The 15,113-nt window shown below is 42.8% G+C and overlaps 4 protein-coding genes and 1 non-coding gene across 5 annotated transcripts; 2 read left to right on the top strand and 3 right to left on the bottom strand.

Annotated features, from left to right (window-relative positions):
• Positions 1 to 483: 483 nt before the first annotated feature.
• BYT42DRAFT_594493 (uncharacterized protein) lies at positions 484 to 1,364 on the top strand (the record flags this gene model as incomplete). The annotated part of the gene is made up of 3 exons (XM_051570775.1): positions 484 to 766; positions 826 to 1,119; positions 1,252 to 1,364. The coding sequence occupies 3 exons, from the start codon at positions 484 to 486 to the stop codon at positions 1,362 to 1,364; spliced, it is 690 nt and encodes a 229-aa protein (XP_051421615.1).
• A 3,189-nt stretch (positions 1,365 to 4,553) lies between these two features.
• BYT42DRAFT_t98 lies at positions 4,554 to 4,627 on the bottom strand. Its single transcript has one exon. It is a non-coding gene; the product is annotated as a tRNA-Arg (tRNA).
• Positions 4,628 to 4,826: 199 nt separating this feature from the next.
• BYT42DRAFT_576054 (Aldehyde/histidinol dehydrogenase) lies at positions 4,827 to 7,529 on the bottom strand. Its single transcript, XM_051569010.1, has 11 exons — positions 7,285 to 7,529; positions 7,039 to 7,214; positions 6,869 to 6,977; positions 6,755 to 6,777; positions 6,674 to 6,692; positions 6,569 to 6,606; positions 6,281 to 6,510; positions 5,748 to 6,188; positions 5,606 to 5,661; positions 5,475 to 5,534; positions 4,827 to 5,402 (listed from the first exon to the last, which is right to left on the bottom strand). Exons 1-11 carry the CDS (start codon positions 7,361 to 7,363, stop codon positions 5,116 to 5,118), a joined length of 1,518 nt encoding a protein of 505 aa, XP_051421614.1. The 5' UTR covers positions 7,364 to 7,529; the 3' UTR covers positions 4,827 to 5,115.
• Positions 7,530 to 8,956: 1,427 nt separating this feature from the next.
• On the bottom strand, positions 8,957 to 9,531 carry BYT42DRAFT_474922 (uncharacterized protein; the record flags this gene model as incomplete). Its single annotated transcript, XM_051563599.1, has 3 exons — positions 8,957 to 9,142; positions 9,209 to 9,298; positions 9,430 to 9,531. Coding segments are annotated over 3 exons (378 nt in total), but the record flags the coding sequence as incomplete, so codon positions are not given.
• A 1,838-nt stretch (positions 9,532 to 11,369) lies between these two features.
• BYT42DRAFT_484304 (uncharacterized protein) lies at positions 11,370 to 12,416 on the top strand (the record flags this gene model as incomplete). Its single annotated transcript, XM_051563730.1, has 2 exons — positions 11,370 to 11,503; positions 12,026 to 12,416. Coding segments are annotated over 2 exons (525 nt in total), but the record flags the coding sequence as incomplete, so codon positions are not given.
• Positions 12,417 to 15,113: the final 2,697 nt, after the last annotated feature.

The raw sequence follows: 15,113 nt of genomic DNA, 5'->3' as shown, positions 1-15,113 counted from the left end.
CCCGCTGGTAAAGATGGTGATTCCTCAACTACGAGCTCGTTGGAAGTGCTTGGTAAATATGTGAATAATACACGCAGTAGTTTGCATTTGGTGCTCACATCTTTTATTACAGCTGCGAAGCAGAAGATGAGCTTACTTCACAGTATTTTACGTGAATGTGTCAGACGATTGCCAGTCATTCGCGCAGGTAAACTTTGGAAGAATCCCATGGGCGTGGTGCAGTTAATAATAGCATATTTTAATGGATTAGACGGACACCACACGCCTACCTTACCGTACACATGTGCAACCAGTTCAAGAGTGTACTTTAATTGGTCTGTTGGTCGACGGAAAGCGCTCGAGGTAAGTTTGTAGCATCAGGAACATAGGATGGTGATCTCAAGGTTTCTCTATCCATAGTGGCATCGAGCGCATGTCCTACGAATTCAAGTACAGCAACGTGCATTTGAAACCAAAGATGATGTTCTCCGGAAGGCAGCTAGCATGCTTACCACAAAAGATACGGTGTTATGGTGTCGTGAACATCGCTTCACGCCTCAAAAATCAGATCCAAGCACATTGGTCGCCGAAGAGATAACAACACTAGGCTATTGCAAGTTTTGTGGCTGCAATCGAGCATCAGATCACCAAGGAAACATGGATGAATGTCCCCGTCGTCCTAAAGCATGGTCCACCCGTAAACGCTATGCCGGCATCAATAGTATTACCAGTGTCACCGGTCTCCTGACCAAATTGGAACCTGGCTGGGATGAAGAAAAGGAAACAGGTAAGCTGCTTTAATTATACTGGTGCTTTGAACAGCAAGTCACTCATGCAGAAAATTAGACGATATGGACATTGATGTGGACGTCAATGCAGCCGAATCTTCAAAGGCATCCGCTTCTACCTCCAGATCGTCGGTTCACCAGCAAATGATCGATCGAATACGTGACTGGAAACTAACTCAGCATATGGATGTGGCCAACGAGAGGACTTTGGATTGGATATGGTCGGTAGTGGGTCAATTGCAACTCAAGGGAATGATAGCAAATGACATGGCGGTTACACGCGACGGGCAAGTGCAACGGCTGGTATCAGGTCTGGATCTGCAGGCCGCCATGGAGCAACGTCTGGTGGTTGGTACTGTACTCACAGAAGCGATGCGTGTATTCCTCAAGAAGCTGCTCTCTGCAAGTACGGACATCTACAAAAAGGAGCAAGAAACGGACGACGGTGACGATAAAATGCTCGTACCGTACCATGTATATCAAGCAATTCACAAGAATGAGGAGCTGGATTTCCTCACGAATCAGTATCTGGGACCCGAGAAGAAGGATCTTACCGACGAGGAAATGGATCCCCACGAAACCACGTGTACAAAATGAAGGTTAAATACAAGCTGATAGCTTATCTGTATATATCGGATATTATCCTGCGTCATGAGAATATATTTAGAAACCATGGCATAGCGGACAAATCGGCATTTGGTTATCACGACACTGTTCTTCTTTGTGAGTTTGCATAATTTCCAGTAGATTGTAGCATCTCTCATCGCTAAGATTATTCAACAACTTCAAAGGACAGTTCTGATATTTTCACATGCTAATGAATGCATATGTTTTAAATCAGAAATTCATTGAAGATATTTTACCTTTGCAGATTTGTGTTCTCGATAGTCATTGGTATTCAACGTTATTTGGGCCATATCCAGTCTGATTGGCTCCACAAACGGTCAGCCACCATTTGAAAAACATTGCAGCGAGCGGATTCATTTATTGATTTATGCGGTAGCACGGTAAATTTAAAATGCAGAACGTTTTCCAAGGATTGCAAATAAACTGTTGAAGGCAATTTTATAAAGTGTCTTTTATTATGTGTATCGTTGTTCTTATTTATTGGTATTTTAGGCTTCCCTTCAGGTCTCGAAGGGAAGCCTTAAGAAAGAGTGGCCGGAGGTGGATGGTGGCGACGCTGGATGGTCACAGAAAAAGTGACCCCAAAAAGAAAGGCCACACGGATTGTTGCCAAAGAGATTGGCCGCGAAGAAGCGGCCCACGGGAAAGGCCTCAGGGAAGGTGGTCACAAGGAAAGTGGCCAAAGTGGCCGGACGAAGGTGCCACAAAGGAAAAGTGGCCAGCAGGGAAGGCCACAGGAAAGGTGGTCGGAGCGAAATGGCATTTCTGATAAAGAATGGCCATATACTGCATATATCAGATCTTCGACATTAGAAGGCACCAGGATCACGGGTGGAAGTGACACCAAGTTCCCATTTGTGTACGGTTCCGTTCCACTACCAATGCGCAAAAGATAAGAGGCGAATTGATCCAATATGTTAGCATCCGCACCACTGATTAAGCGAGTTCGTACTACACGCATGTTTGTCGCTAATCGAAGAACCCTTACAGATGGCCAGAAAGAGGCTCTGTTTAGATACTATTCAACAATTTGGGGCCTGGTTGCTTTGGGGATCACTGGAAGAACTTGACGGAAATCAGTAGAGCGAGCATGACCTGCTTGATGGCAACTTGCACAAATTATATTCATCATAAATGGCAGTTGAACTATAAAAAAAAAAAAAAAAACCAACTTTATCGGATATATGGAAAGTAGAAGAAAGCCAAAGACAATCTTCCTTTCTCTTTTGTTCAAAAACGAAGGGGACACACATACACACTCGATTTCAACCAATTGGCAGTAATCCATGTGATTGAACATGTACATCATCAAATCAAACATTTGGTTAGACTTGGAAGAATAAGTTTTTTTTTTTGTTTTTTTTTTACACAATTGTGCCCAATCAAATGTATTGTTTTTGCTTTTTAGCTAATCAGTGCACATGATTTAATGTGCATAACTCCCAAAGATTTTAATATACAGTAAACAGATTATGGGCATAGCTCAAATTAAACAATAAGCAGGCTACTGCACGCAGTGGTCGATCTGCGGAGTTATAATTCTTACAATGCAGCGCCTAATCCCAGAACCAGGCCAGGATCTTTGAAGAAACCCAAAAATATTCGGTCTCTGCTGATGGTGCCCCAAAATACAAAATAAAATTTGGGATTCATATTAAACGGAGCATCTCAACGAGTAATATTCGTCTGACGTTTTATAGTTGAGCGTCACACAACTGTGCCTCAGTGTAGTGTTCCACCGCCGTTTTCATGCACGGGCCACAATATTTTCAAGGATAACAATTCCGAGCTTGTCGCTCATCTAATGTCAATCTTTAATAACCATCCTATGTTATCGCAACCTCAGCTTTACCATGAACCTTTGAATTTGCCCATTTTCCGAATGATCATTTTCCGAGACTTGAAGATTCCCTTGACCTCTTTTCACACACAATGTGATCCTCCCCAGCACCCTTTTTGATTTGTTACCGTAAACAAAGCATCGTCTCCTCCAAATAACAAAACTGCCATGCACAAACATTTGGGAAGACTTACTATTTCTGAGCGTTGACTTTAATGTGATGTTAAATTTCCATCTACAAACCATCGTCCCTGAGCCCATCCAGAATTAAAAAAATCTGATTATTTCGAGAATCGGTGCACATTTCATTACAGCGGTAACAACCCTCAGTGTTAACCGCCCACTACTATCTAACATATCTGCAGTTTCAATTGCTACAGTATACGGTATACAGCATTTAGATCAACCATATGCTATACAGTATATCCATCGGGATTGCCACGGTCACCATGAGACAGACGCGACTTGTTTGGTGTAAGTTGTGATTGGTGAGGCTTGGTTGCCCGGCCCATGTGTGCTATCGCTTGACTAAAATCCAGATGCATCCCGCAATACATAGAGACATCCGCACAAAGCTCGCAACAATGTCCCCCCCAACTAAAGCAAGCCTGCTTCATTATAATAGCCTTCCCAAAAGGGAAGCCGTCGAGAAACTTAAATATGCCACAAAAGACTCGTCTTCGGGGTTTGCTGAATCTATCCCGGATACTGGTTCCACAGACAATAGAAGAAGAAATAAAATAGAATTGGAGGGTAGATAATTGATAGTCTTTATTCGTTTTGATAGAGGGGATATTTATATGTTTTTGGGTTAATCTATAATAATTTCGTAGTCGGCTTGGCAGGGTATTTTGGTTTTGAATGCTCAGCCTTTCGGCCGAGCTGTTCGATAAAGGAAACGTTTGCTTGAAGGTCATTACCAAAAACGTAAGTGTTGCCGTGAACGTTTTAGGAAATACCAAAAAAGGATATGACATTGTCGTCGTCAATATTCTGCGCTGGGATTCCAATGGCCAGATGTTAACGACGAGGTTGACAGGAAAAGATAAACTACGGGAGGATAAGATGATATTTATTCTTTTGCTTCTCGTGGATATTTATACTTGGGTATTCTAATTGTTGATGACAGCATGAGCTACGAAAAGGGAAGGTAACGACAATGACGTATCGTGCTCAGCCAAACTTTTGGACGAAGTTTCCAGAAGGGGATCACAAAAGGGTCATGATGTAATAGTTGATCAAAAAGGAAATTTAAAGATGATTGGTCGAGGATCGAAAATGCTACGACAACATTACCAAAAAAGGCAAAACGAAAAAGTTACCCGCGACGGGGGTCGAACCCGCAACCCTTAGATTAGAAGTCTAAAGCGATATCCAATTTCGCCACGCGGGCTTAAATAATTAAACATTTTGTTTCATTAATATATTGAAGACAATTGTGACTGCGTTATATGCATGTCACATCAGGGACTCAGCGTCTTGTCCAATCATTTTGAATAGAGTTCGATTGAAAAACGGTCAATAGGTCACTTAAGGTGGTTAGTTCCCTTGCATGACGAGAAAAAAAAAATAGTGGGCTGCAGCTCCTTTGCCTTCAAGACAATCGTCATTTTTAATTTTTTTGTTTTCTGAATAATATTTCTCTCGTTGTTCTGTTCCCGTGAGAAGAAATGTGTTTTGCTCTCATGGATTCATTAAATATGGGTGTGACAAGAAAAGAGGACGACTTCTTTTTAATATTGCATTACCAAGCAAAATGATATAGATAAAATAAATATATGAACGTGGTTCCCCGATTTGGACTACACGGTTGCGAAGGATATCTTTGCGCAACATCGGATTTCCAAAGTAGATTATGTGTAATTCACCGATCGCGGTTTTCTATTTTCTCTTCAAATAGATGGCCAAGAGGATGATAAGGATCGCGGCGGCTTTCAAGGGGCTGCGGTGTGATTTGAGCCAAACAACCGCGGGGTGGGTAAGCATCAGCGTACGGAGAAGCGAGAGACGAGTCGAGGTATAAGGTGGGTAACGCACATTCATGAGGAACTCCAAATTCTGCTTCTTGGTCATAATAGATCGTTCGTGAGTGAATGCACGGAACGATCGCGGGCCGTGATAATTGCCCAGACCAGAATTGCCGACACCGCCAAAAGGCAACGAGTATTCTATAACAAAAATGGAAAAATAATTAAATAACGCTACACAAGTGGTCTTTCCTTTATCCGTGATCGGCTTACCTGCTTGATGCATCAAGCAATCATTGACGCAAACACCACCAGACTGAGTGTACTTCAACACTATAATTTTTTTTGTTTATCCATCAACTCGACTAAACTATCATTTCAAGATTGCTGCCATGCCGAATTACCTTTTTCTGTTAATTTCTTCTTCTGGGAAAAGACGTACAATACCAAAGGAGGGGCACTATGGTGTCAAAAGTATAAGAATTTCCCCCCTCCTTTACAAAAGACACAAAGATGGGAACAACAAGGGAAAATAATCACACTTACTTCTTGTTGATCATCTGAATAGCATCATCGAGGCTATCATAGGTAATGACAGGCAAAATGGGACCAAAAATTTCGTCGCCCATGAGAACTTCATCGTTGAATTCAACGTCGGTAACGAGAGTGGGCGCGATGTAACGAGCCTCTCGATCAATGTCGCCACCCATGACCACGGTACCGCTCTTTCGGTTATTCAACATGCCGGCAATACGGTCAACATGTCTGAGCGACACAATGCGAGCATAATCTTTGGATTGCTTAGGATGCTGTCCAAACCATTCCGTCACTGTCTTTTTGAATGCGGCCACAAACTGATCCACATGGGTCTTGGGCACCAGCACATAGTCTACTGCAATACAAATCTGACCGCAGTTGTAGAATTTACCAAATGCGATACGATTGGCCACCGTCTGCATGTTGGCATCGGGGGTAATCAAAGCAGGGCTAAAGTTGAAAAAGTAAAAAGTTAAAGGATTGATCGACTGCAACTCAGAAATCAAACGATCATAAATCATAAATCAGAGCAAAAGACTTACGACTTTCCGCCAAGTTCAAGTGTCACCGGTGTCAAGTTCTTGGAAGCAGCGGCCATGACAATCTTGCCAACGGTACTGTTGCCGGTATAAAAGATGTGATTAAAGTGATGCGAAAGCAAAGCCGTTGTCTCTTCGACTGCACCATTAACGATACGGTAACAACGGGTATCCATGTATTTGGGGAACAATTCGGTGATCAACGCCGCTGTATGAGTCGAGATCTCGGACAGCTAATCCAATATTAGACATGAAAACCCAAAAAAGCGACGGAGGTCCTCTTTGAATTACCTTTAAGATCACAGTATTACCAGCCGCAATGGCACCAGCTTTTGATTGCAACATGAATTAGGAACAAGGATAATCAAATAGAAACGAGGTATATTGCTTGCTTACCCAAAGGTACCAATGATAACTGATTTCAGTGACAAATATTAGTGTCTACTAGGTGACTATATTCAGACATTGAGCTATTACCTGCACGGGATAATTCCAGCAGCCTACAATAAAGAAGAAAAAAGAAAGAGTATATGTAAGCATGAATTATCACTTGTCAAAAAAAAAAAAAAATCCCAATCCTAAAGTTTTTACCAATAATGAGGACCACGCCAAGGGGATCTTTGCGGATGACCAACTTTTCCATGGCATGCATAGCTAAACGTGCCTTGACTTTTTCATCTTTGGCTAAAGAGTCCAAGTTCTATATAGATGCTGAGCATGAGGTACCGTTACGATAAACGAGACGGATCAGAAATGCTTACATCGAGGAAGTACAAACATTCCTCCATGACAGGCTGGACATCGCCACTGAAGGCCTCGCTTTGAGGTTTGTTCATGTCTCGTTTTAAGGCTTCATAGAAGCGAGCTTCATTGTCCTTTACAAGAGAATAAAGTTGCTTCAACTGCTGCTTGCGCCAGGCAAGATCTCGAGTGATGCCTATTGAATTGTAAAAAAATTGAGCATTTTTTCGTTCTATTCAAAGGGAATCAAGGGTAGAGAATCCGACCTGAATTGTACATCTGACGGACATAGTAAACATGGTCTTCAATGGTATCAAGGGGAGTATATGACAATTCGGCCGTCATTATATTAATATTGTAAGAAAAAGGATACAAAAAAAAGGTGATCAATGGAAAATGGCTACTTGACAGATATCAGGTGAAATTTCTGGAATTCCCCGCTCGTTGGAAGCTGAGTGCGTTTTTTTGCATGTGAAAATGACAGTGATTGGGGTGTTTGCCTCGGCTCCGATTGCAACCGTGGTTAATGAATTCAATGTTGCAAAAAAAAAAAAAAAAAAAAAAAAAAAAATTCACGTTAGACAAAATACATGTCTTTTTTCCAAATTTGGGCTTGACCTACCAACTTTGACAAGACTTCAGTGATATGAAATGGAAAATCATTTTTAAAGTCTACTCTTCCAATAACTATTCTGAATAACCATAAAGAATGTCTCTTGCAGCTAGTTTCTCGATCTTCTCAAGTTGCTGAAACCTTTCAAAGCCGGTGTAAGATTAGAAGTAAAAAACACCATATATTTATTTTTATTGAGTATTATGAATACAACTATGGTTTGGGTTGATAAAGTTGGGTAGCGCATCAAGCGGCTGCCAATCTTCAGATGGCAGGGCTTTTTGCCATCTTTGGAGATCGTAAACAATTGGTCGAATGCCCATGCTGTTAATTTATCTGAACTACTGCCTAACCAATTATTTTTGACGCGGCAAAGTTGGCGTATAGCGATTTTGGCCGTGGCACCATCATCGACAGGTACACATATTCGTTGAAAGACATCAAGGCGAACGTTTGGTAGTTCGATTACCAGGATTGCTAAGCTTTGCAATGAGTCGGGGATCTTGATGTTGCTAATTGTGTCATCACATATAGGCCTTTTGTCGGCAGTGTAAGGAGATAGAACTGGACAGTTCTACCGATGATCTGGATTCCCAGAATCCCTTGCATTAATTCTTTGTCTAAGGCATCTTTGCAGAAGGACAGCCACTTTGACAAGGTCCTTGCATAATCCAAAGTGGTTTCCTTACTGGATCGCAGGTTTGGCCTCGCCGTACGCCTGGCTGGACTTCCATTTCACCCCACAGAACTTGGTGATACACAAGTCTGGTCGACCTGTTGTGAAGTCTGCGCAGGGCTTCGCTTCCAGAGTCGCGCATCTTGAATAGACGCAGATTCCCATTCAGGTCGGATCAGCACTGAGATATCAGCGATGGGTCGCAAGCGGTCGTAAACACCATATACATCGGCACCATCGGTTCGAGAATCGTGTCCGTCGTTCACAAAAAATTCTGTTGAACAAAGACCATCGAACCAGCGAGAAAGGGATCCATGGAGCGCGAACACAACTCAGTTGCAGTGGCATCTTCATCCATGGCTTTTTGGAACCGCTTCGATATCAAGCTAGAATGAATGCATGGAGATGTCAAATCCCATGCAGGCGACGTGACATTGACCGGTTAGCGGGCCTATGAAAAATAGGTGGTCGTGCGCATCCAAGGGTAGCTTCTTCAATCTGAAATCGCACGGTGGAGCAAGTTCACAAAGCTGATCGAAATCTTGTCGTTTGGCCAAGGCCGCGGCAGCTTTCGATCCAGAATTCGGCATTTCGTACTGGTAACAATACAAAAGATCCAAGGTAGATCGGAAATCTGGAACGTCATGCGCAGCGACTTGGGCAAAGAGAGTATACCTATTTTCTGGGCGTAATAAAGCCCATCAATGTCAGCCATAAGGTAGAGGTACCCCACCGAACCAAGCCAATCCATTGCTGCGACATGTGTAGACGATTTGCGTGGGTCTAACGATCGAATGTTGTTGAGGATGGCGGCGTTGGTTCTCAAATTTTTGCACTGTTATTGCAATGCGGCTATGGGCGTTGGCTGAGGTGACTAGAATTCATGCGAACTGATTTCAACGCCTTGTGTGGACCCATATTTGATTAGGAGGTCAGTCTTTTTGCCTCTTGTATCGGCTGACGTGATGTTCAAGATCGCTTCGTTGTACATCTTTACGGCCTTCGTCGCCTCGCTCGCCAATTCTCCGCTAGAGAATGAGGAGAAAAAAGTAATCATTAGCTTTCTCCTTTTTACTTCCATTACTTAATAAATCCATCCAAGCGTATTTTCACTTACTCTACGCATTTGACCTTGGTGCCCCGGAAAAGACAATCCATTATTACTGCAAATCTTCGATACGAGGTGGATTCTGACTCATGGTCGTCAAAGTCTTCCAATGCTTCCGAGGACTTCCAAGATATCATCGGCGGCATACCTCGTGACTATCGTCTTTCCACGACATGCATGATCGAGTATAGCCCACAAACGGGCGATCCAAACCGGGAACCATCGATGATGGTTCTTAGGTATTGAACCCTGGGTCTGTGAGATGTTGACCGTGGCGACTTTCTGAGAGCCCGGATCACTGACAAGTCCAAGCGCAGTAATATGCAAGGGACATTGTCAACAATGCACATGTACTCCTGGCCGACCGGATGAGGTTTCCTTGGACCTTTTTCAAATTAGGGTCCCCGTTCCGAGTCATAAGTAGCGGCCAGACTCCATGGTTTTCGCAAGTGATCGTGGAAGGCGGTCAAGAGTGAACGTGCCTTCTACACAAATGATGTCAGTGACTTATCGCTCCGCAGCATTTTGTAACCCCTATGTTACATTGGAATATCCTTTACCTTTGACCATCGGGGACTACGAAAACATGCATCTGAGAAAAGCGAGCAAAGCGTTGCAGGGGCATGTACTCGGTGAAACATGTTGATGTGATAGGGAGAATCACCTTTTGCGCCAGTAGGCCTTGCAATCATAATCGCGGGCGCGCATTCTTGAAAAATCCGGTCAAGTCGCAAGTATGCACTACGGAAACTGATGTCAACTTTTTGTGGAACCAGGAGACAATTGAGTTTTCATTTCTTCGTCCAACGATGGTTTGACTCCGGTCCACATGGTATTCATTCCGGTCGCTCAGTCACCGTTCTGTTTGTGTTTTTCATTATTGCTTTGGTCATAAATGACAATCAGCATGCTACTATCTGGACCCTCCCGAACTAGAACTTTTTGCAAGATAACGATCCCCAGCACGAGTCCCGTGTCTCCAAGAACACTGCGCGATCCATCTTCAAGGTAGTCGTGGAGATGTATTTCCTGGCCGTTTTGTACACTTGCTATCTCATCTCGCGATAAAAAGTATACTTTTTGGAGTTGACCCGTCGGTACAGCAGCGGTAAGATACCCGTACTTTCGACAACGTCCTATTGACTGGTCAGACCACTTTCGGACTGTGCACGACGATGTCGCAATTCGCTCCAACATGCCAGGTCAACTTACTGCTGAGAAGGTCAACGACCTCTGGGTGCGCCTTTGACGTCTTAGCTGCTCCACCACAACACTAATCAGGCAATCAAGGTGACCTGGGTAGCACTTCCGCTAATGAGGAACGCCAAGGTGACGACAGCTCTCGAAATTCGGTGGACGATCCCCCATCAACCAAGCATAAGGTGTCCTCACAAGGAAAAATTCTCTGTTGAGGGTATCGAATTTCAGGCACCTGGTTCTCATCGTACTGATCGGTCGATTCAATTTGTTGCAGACATTCTACAAACTTCAGACCTCCTTGACAGAAAAAATGGCATCTATCGTTTGAGGAGAATGTGCATATTGCATTGGTGACCACATCAATTCTACTCATCACGCCAACAAATATCTCGAGCTTCACGGATGAAGAATGGGTGCAGACCAGCGACAGGAAGGCCTGTATTGTCATTGACTCCTACACACAAGAAGGCTCGCTTGGCACTTGCCAAAAACTACAAAGACTGGACAGCTACTGCCTGGAGCAGAGTCAAGATTTGTACGGTATCAAACACAAGCCCCTTACGTGCGGACACAGTGAAGCAACATGATATCTATTATCGACGATCTCACGAACAAAAATATCGACTGCGAGGAAGCAGATCTCAAATTGAAGAAGTCATCCTTGGATGGGCACGGCCACAAATTCTCAAGGCACTGCTACCCGGTCCGTTTCACGTCGTCTGCATGCGATTTGACATTCCCATGTATTCGCTGTAGCTTGAAATCGAAGCTGATACGTGCACGTGTGGATGAAGTTACCAATGCGACTGAACTGAGTACGCGCTTCATCGATCCCTTTCTCACTGGCTTGTTCGATGGTCCTGATCAAGGGATTTTTTTTTGTTTACTGTGGACACGATTCTCGAACTGATGGTATCGATGTATATGGTGTTGGATTTTTATTTTTTGCTATCGATATGAAACGTTGGATTGTGGAATGAAAGCTGCTGCTGCCTTGGCGAAACGACAAGGTTTCGACCAGCTTTTGTGAACTCGTTGGCATTGACCAGGAATTCCCCACTACGCCGCATCATGACATCTATTTCACACCGATCCGACATCGTACGAAAACGACACGACTCAACCCATATGAATCAACTTTTTTTTCCTTTTATACTATCATAAAAAAGAAAGAACACTACCTTCGTCGGCGCGAACAAAGAGAATTTTCAGCTTGATCGACGTCACTGCCGAAACGCTTGCGCTTGCTTTGTTGAGCAAACACCGACAGCTTGTCAAGTAACGCATTGGCCTATAAAAACAAAAAAGTGATTCCGGCAGGCTCAGAAAGGAGCTATCCGATTTACTACTGAAATGTGGCAATTGAAACGACATTTCAAAACAAAGTTAGAGAATCTGCGTATATTCAAGATGCGCAACTCTGGAAGCGAAGCCCTGCGCAGACTTCACGTCAAGCCGACCAGACCTTTGTATCACCAAGTGCTGTGGAGTGAAGTGGAAGACCAGTCTGGCATACGGCGAGGCCAAATTTGCCGTCCAAGAAAAGCACCACTTTGGATTATGCAAGGACCTTGTCAAAGTGGCTGTCTTCTGCAAAGACGCCTTAGACAAAGAATTAATGCAGGGGGTTCTGGGAATCCAGATCATCGGCAGAACTGTCCAGTTGTATCTTCTTACACTGCCGGCCAAAGGCCTATATGTCATGACGCAACTAGCAACAGTCAAGATCCCCGACTCACTGCAAACCTTAGCAATCCTGGTAATTGAACTACCAGAGGTACTAAAAATACTTGATGTCTTTCATTGAGTTTGTGTACCTGTAAGTGATGTTGGCGAATGCTAAGGATCGCCAAACGCCAATTTTGCCACGCCAAAAATTCGACCAAATCTTCACCACATCCAAAGATCGCAAAAAGCCCTGCCAGCTGAAGATGGGCAGCCGTCTGATGCGCTACCCAACTTTATAAACCTAGTTGTATTCATAATACTCAATAAAATGGCCATATGGTGCGTTTCACTTATAATCTTTGGGAAATTTTACACCGAATTTAAAAGGTTTCAGCAACACACAAGATTGACAGAATCAAAATTTTTAATAAACGTTTATATGGCTAATTCAGAATAACAAGCCGTACACCCGCTGTGCAATGGATGCCGCCTGCCACCGGAGGCCACCCTCTTACATTTTGAGCGACTTTCGTCAGACATAAAGCCTAACGCATACACGGCATAACCTGGGCTAGAACTTTTGACGGACTTTGGTATATTAATGACAACCTTATGGCATCCCTTACGTCATGATTTGTTTCTGAACACGCGCAAAGCCGCACTGATTGACCTCCTCAGTTCCATCCCACCCAGGCTATGATAGATCTAGAAAGATGTGCGGGTATGTTGGATATTTAAAGCTCTTTTTTTTTTAAATATTTCGTCAAGATATTTTACTTTTGTTATTTGAGTTTTTGATAGTCATTGATCGCTTGACGTGGCTTGGATTATATGACATTGGAAAATTTTGAATTAGTATACGTTCATTACATCATAGCAAAGGAAAAGAAATTGGAGTTGCCTTTGAACCAAATGGTGAACCGGACAAAAAAAAAGATGATACGGACCAGAGGCAAGCTTCTTCGATCCGGACAATAAAGTTGCGTCCAGGGACGGTTAAGCGATGGATCGGTGGTGTCAGCTTGAGCAGGCAAAAAATATTGAGCACCAGAAGTGACGGTAATTTCGAGCTGGAATCCAGATATCAAGAGTTTCCCGAATAAAAAGAATAAAAAATAAAAATAAACAATGGTCGCGTCAGTAAAAACCTCCTAAAAAACCCTGTGGGAAAAAAAGCGGAAAAGACGGCGAAAGAATATGTACATGAAATATAAAAATACAAATAATTGGGAAGACATCTCGAATACGATATCATGAGAAGCAATCCAAAGGAGAGGAACATGAAGAGGACGCGTAAGCGTTTTCCGATGAAAAAGATAGTCACACCACCGACGATGGCCATCCGGTTTCGCCAGATGGATGGATGGACGGCGAGAGAAAGTCAACTTGTAGTATCCAGAACTTGTCAGGCGAAAAGAAAACGGAAACCGGAAGAAGGATGGAAGTAAAGGAGAGGTAAGTCTGTTTTGCCGGAGCAAAATCGATGGTAGACCACTCGACGCTTACCTTTTTGAGGATGGTGGTCGATTTAACCAAGTTAGATACACTGGATAAGAATGGTCTGGATGATGGATGCGGATGGGATCCTGATACAATGATACCGAGAGTTTTCCAGGTAAACAGAAAGAGAGAAAATCAAGATAAAATTGAAGACCAAAGTGTATGATTTTCCATGGATGAAACAATAGTCACCCCATTAATGCATGAGTTCATGGATCGAAGCACGTCTGCTTATGTATTATTCGATTCATTGAAAATTGAAAGAGAATGAAAGGACATACAGTATAAATGACAGTATAACTGACAGAAAACCAAAATTAAATAATGCTACAAAGACGCCAGTCGTATCATCAACCACCTTTCTTCAAAAAGAGCTCTACTCACATTTTTATTTGAAAGACGACGATGCTCTGTTTGACCACAACTGGCGCAAACGGCATCTTGCTGCTGATTGTTTCGCCTATTACCGTGGAAGTGGGTAGCGAGGCATGGTTGAAAGATAAAAAAAGGTGCAAAAATTAAAATGTCCTGATAACGTGGTGTAGATCATGTGATTTACAAAATCGCTAATTTCCCATTGATTTTGATTATGTAGACTAGTTGCGCGTGTGATCTTGAAGATCACAAAGTTTGGTTCTTTGGGTGTGTAGTAGGGATGTTGCTCTTAGGGAAGTGGGAATAGTAGCTGATTAAAGATGTGTTTGGAATGGGATATTCCATTTGCAATACTCAAAACTCCGCACTCGAATTTGTGTATCCAAAGGTCCCGCTTGATGGTGTTCTCTTAACTCTATTCTTTTGTCAATAAGCCTCCATTCGGGTTGATTTTTCGGTGAGATTTAGTTGATGTACTCATAAATCTTTGCGCATTCAATAAAGCTCAGTCTCTTTTCCTTTTTCCCGGGGGGCTTGCCCTCCCTGACCCACCGCCACATAACGATCATGTTCTTCATCCACGACAGAGGAACAACAATATGTATGCATAGTCAGGAACGGAAATAGTCAGACATCATATAATATTAAATGGAAGAGACAAAAATAGATAACAGAAAAATCATTACTTGGGAAAAACATAGCATAAGGATAAAATCAAAAGGAACATAAGGACAAAAAGCATACAGTAAAACATAAAAGAATGATAGAAACACAACATAGGGATAAAGGATAATATGAAGAAAAAACAGACATACGGATAAAAGTAAAGGAACATGAGGCAAAAAAAAGCATACAATAAAACGTACTGAAACAATGAAAAACACAAAATAAAAGGCATAAAGAAACATAAAATACATAAATGAGGATACAAAATAGGACCATAACGCAGTGCGTG

This window comes from Radiomyces spectabilis (genome assembly GCF_025331425.1).
Source record: "Radiomyces spectabilis strain NRRL 2753 chromosome Unknown BYT42scaffold_9, whole genome shotgun sequence".
Taxonomy (NCBI): domain Eukaryota; kingdom Fungi; phylum Mucoromycota; class Mucoromycetes; order Mucorales; family Radiomycetaceae; genus Radiomyces; species Radiomyces spectabilis.
This window is presented reverse-complemented; position numbering and strand designations above follow the sequence as displayed.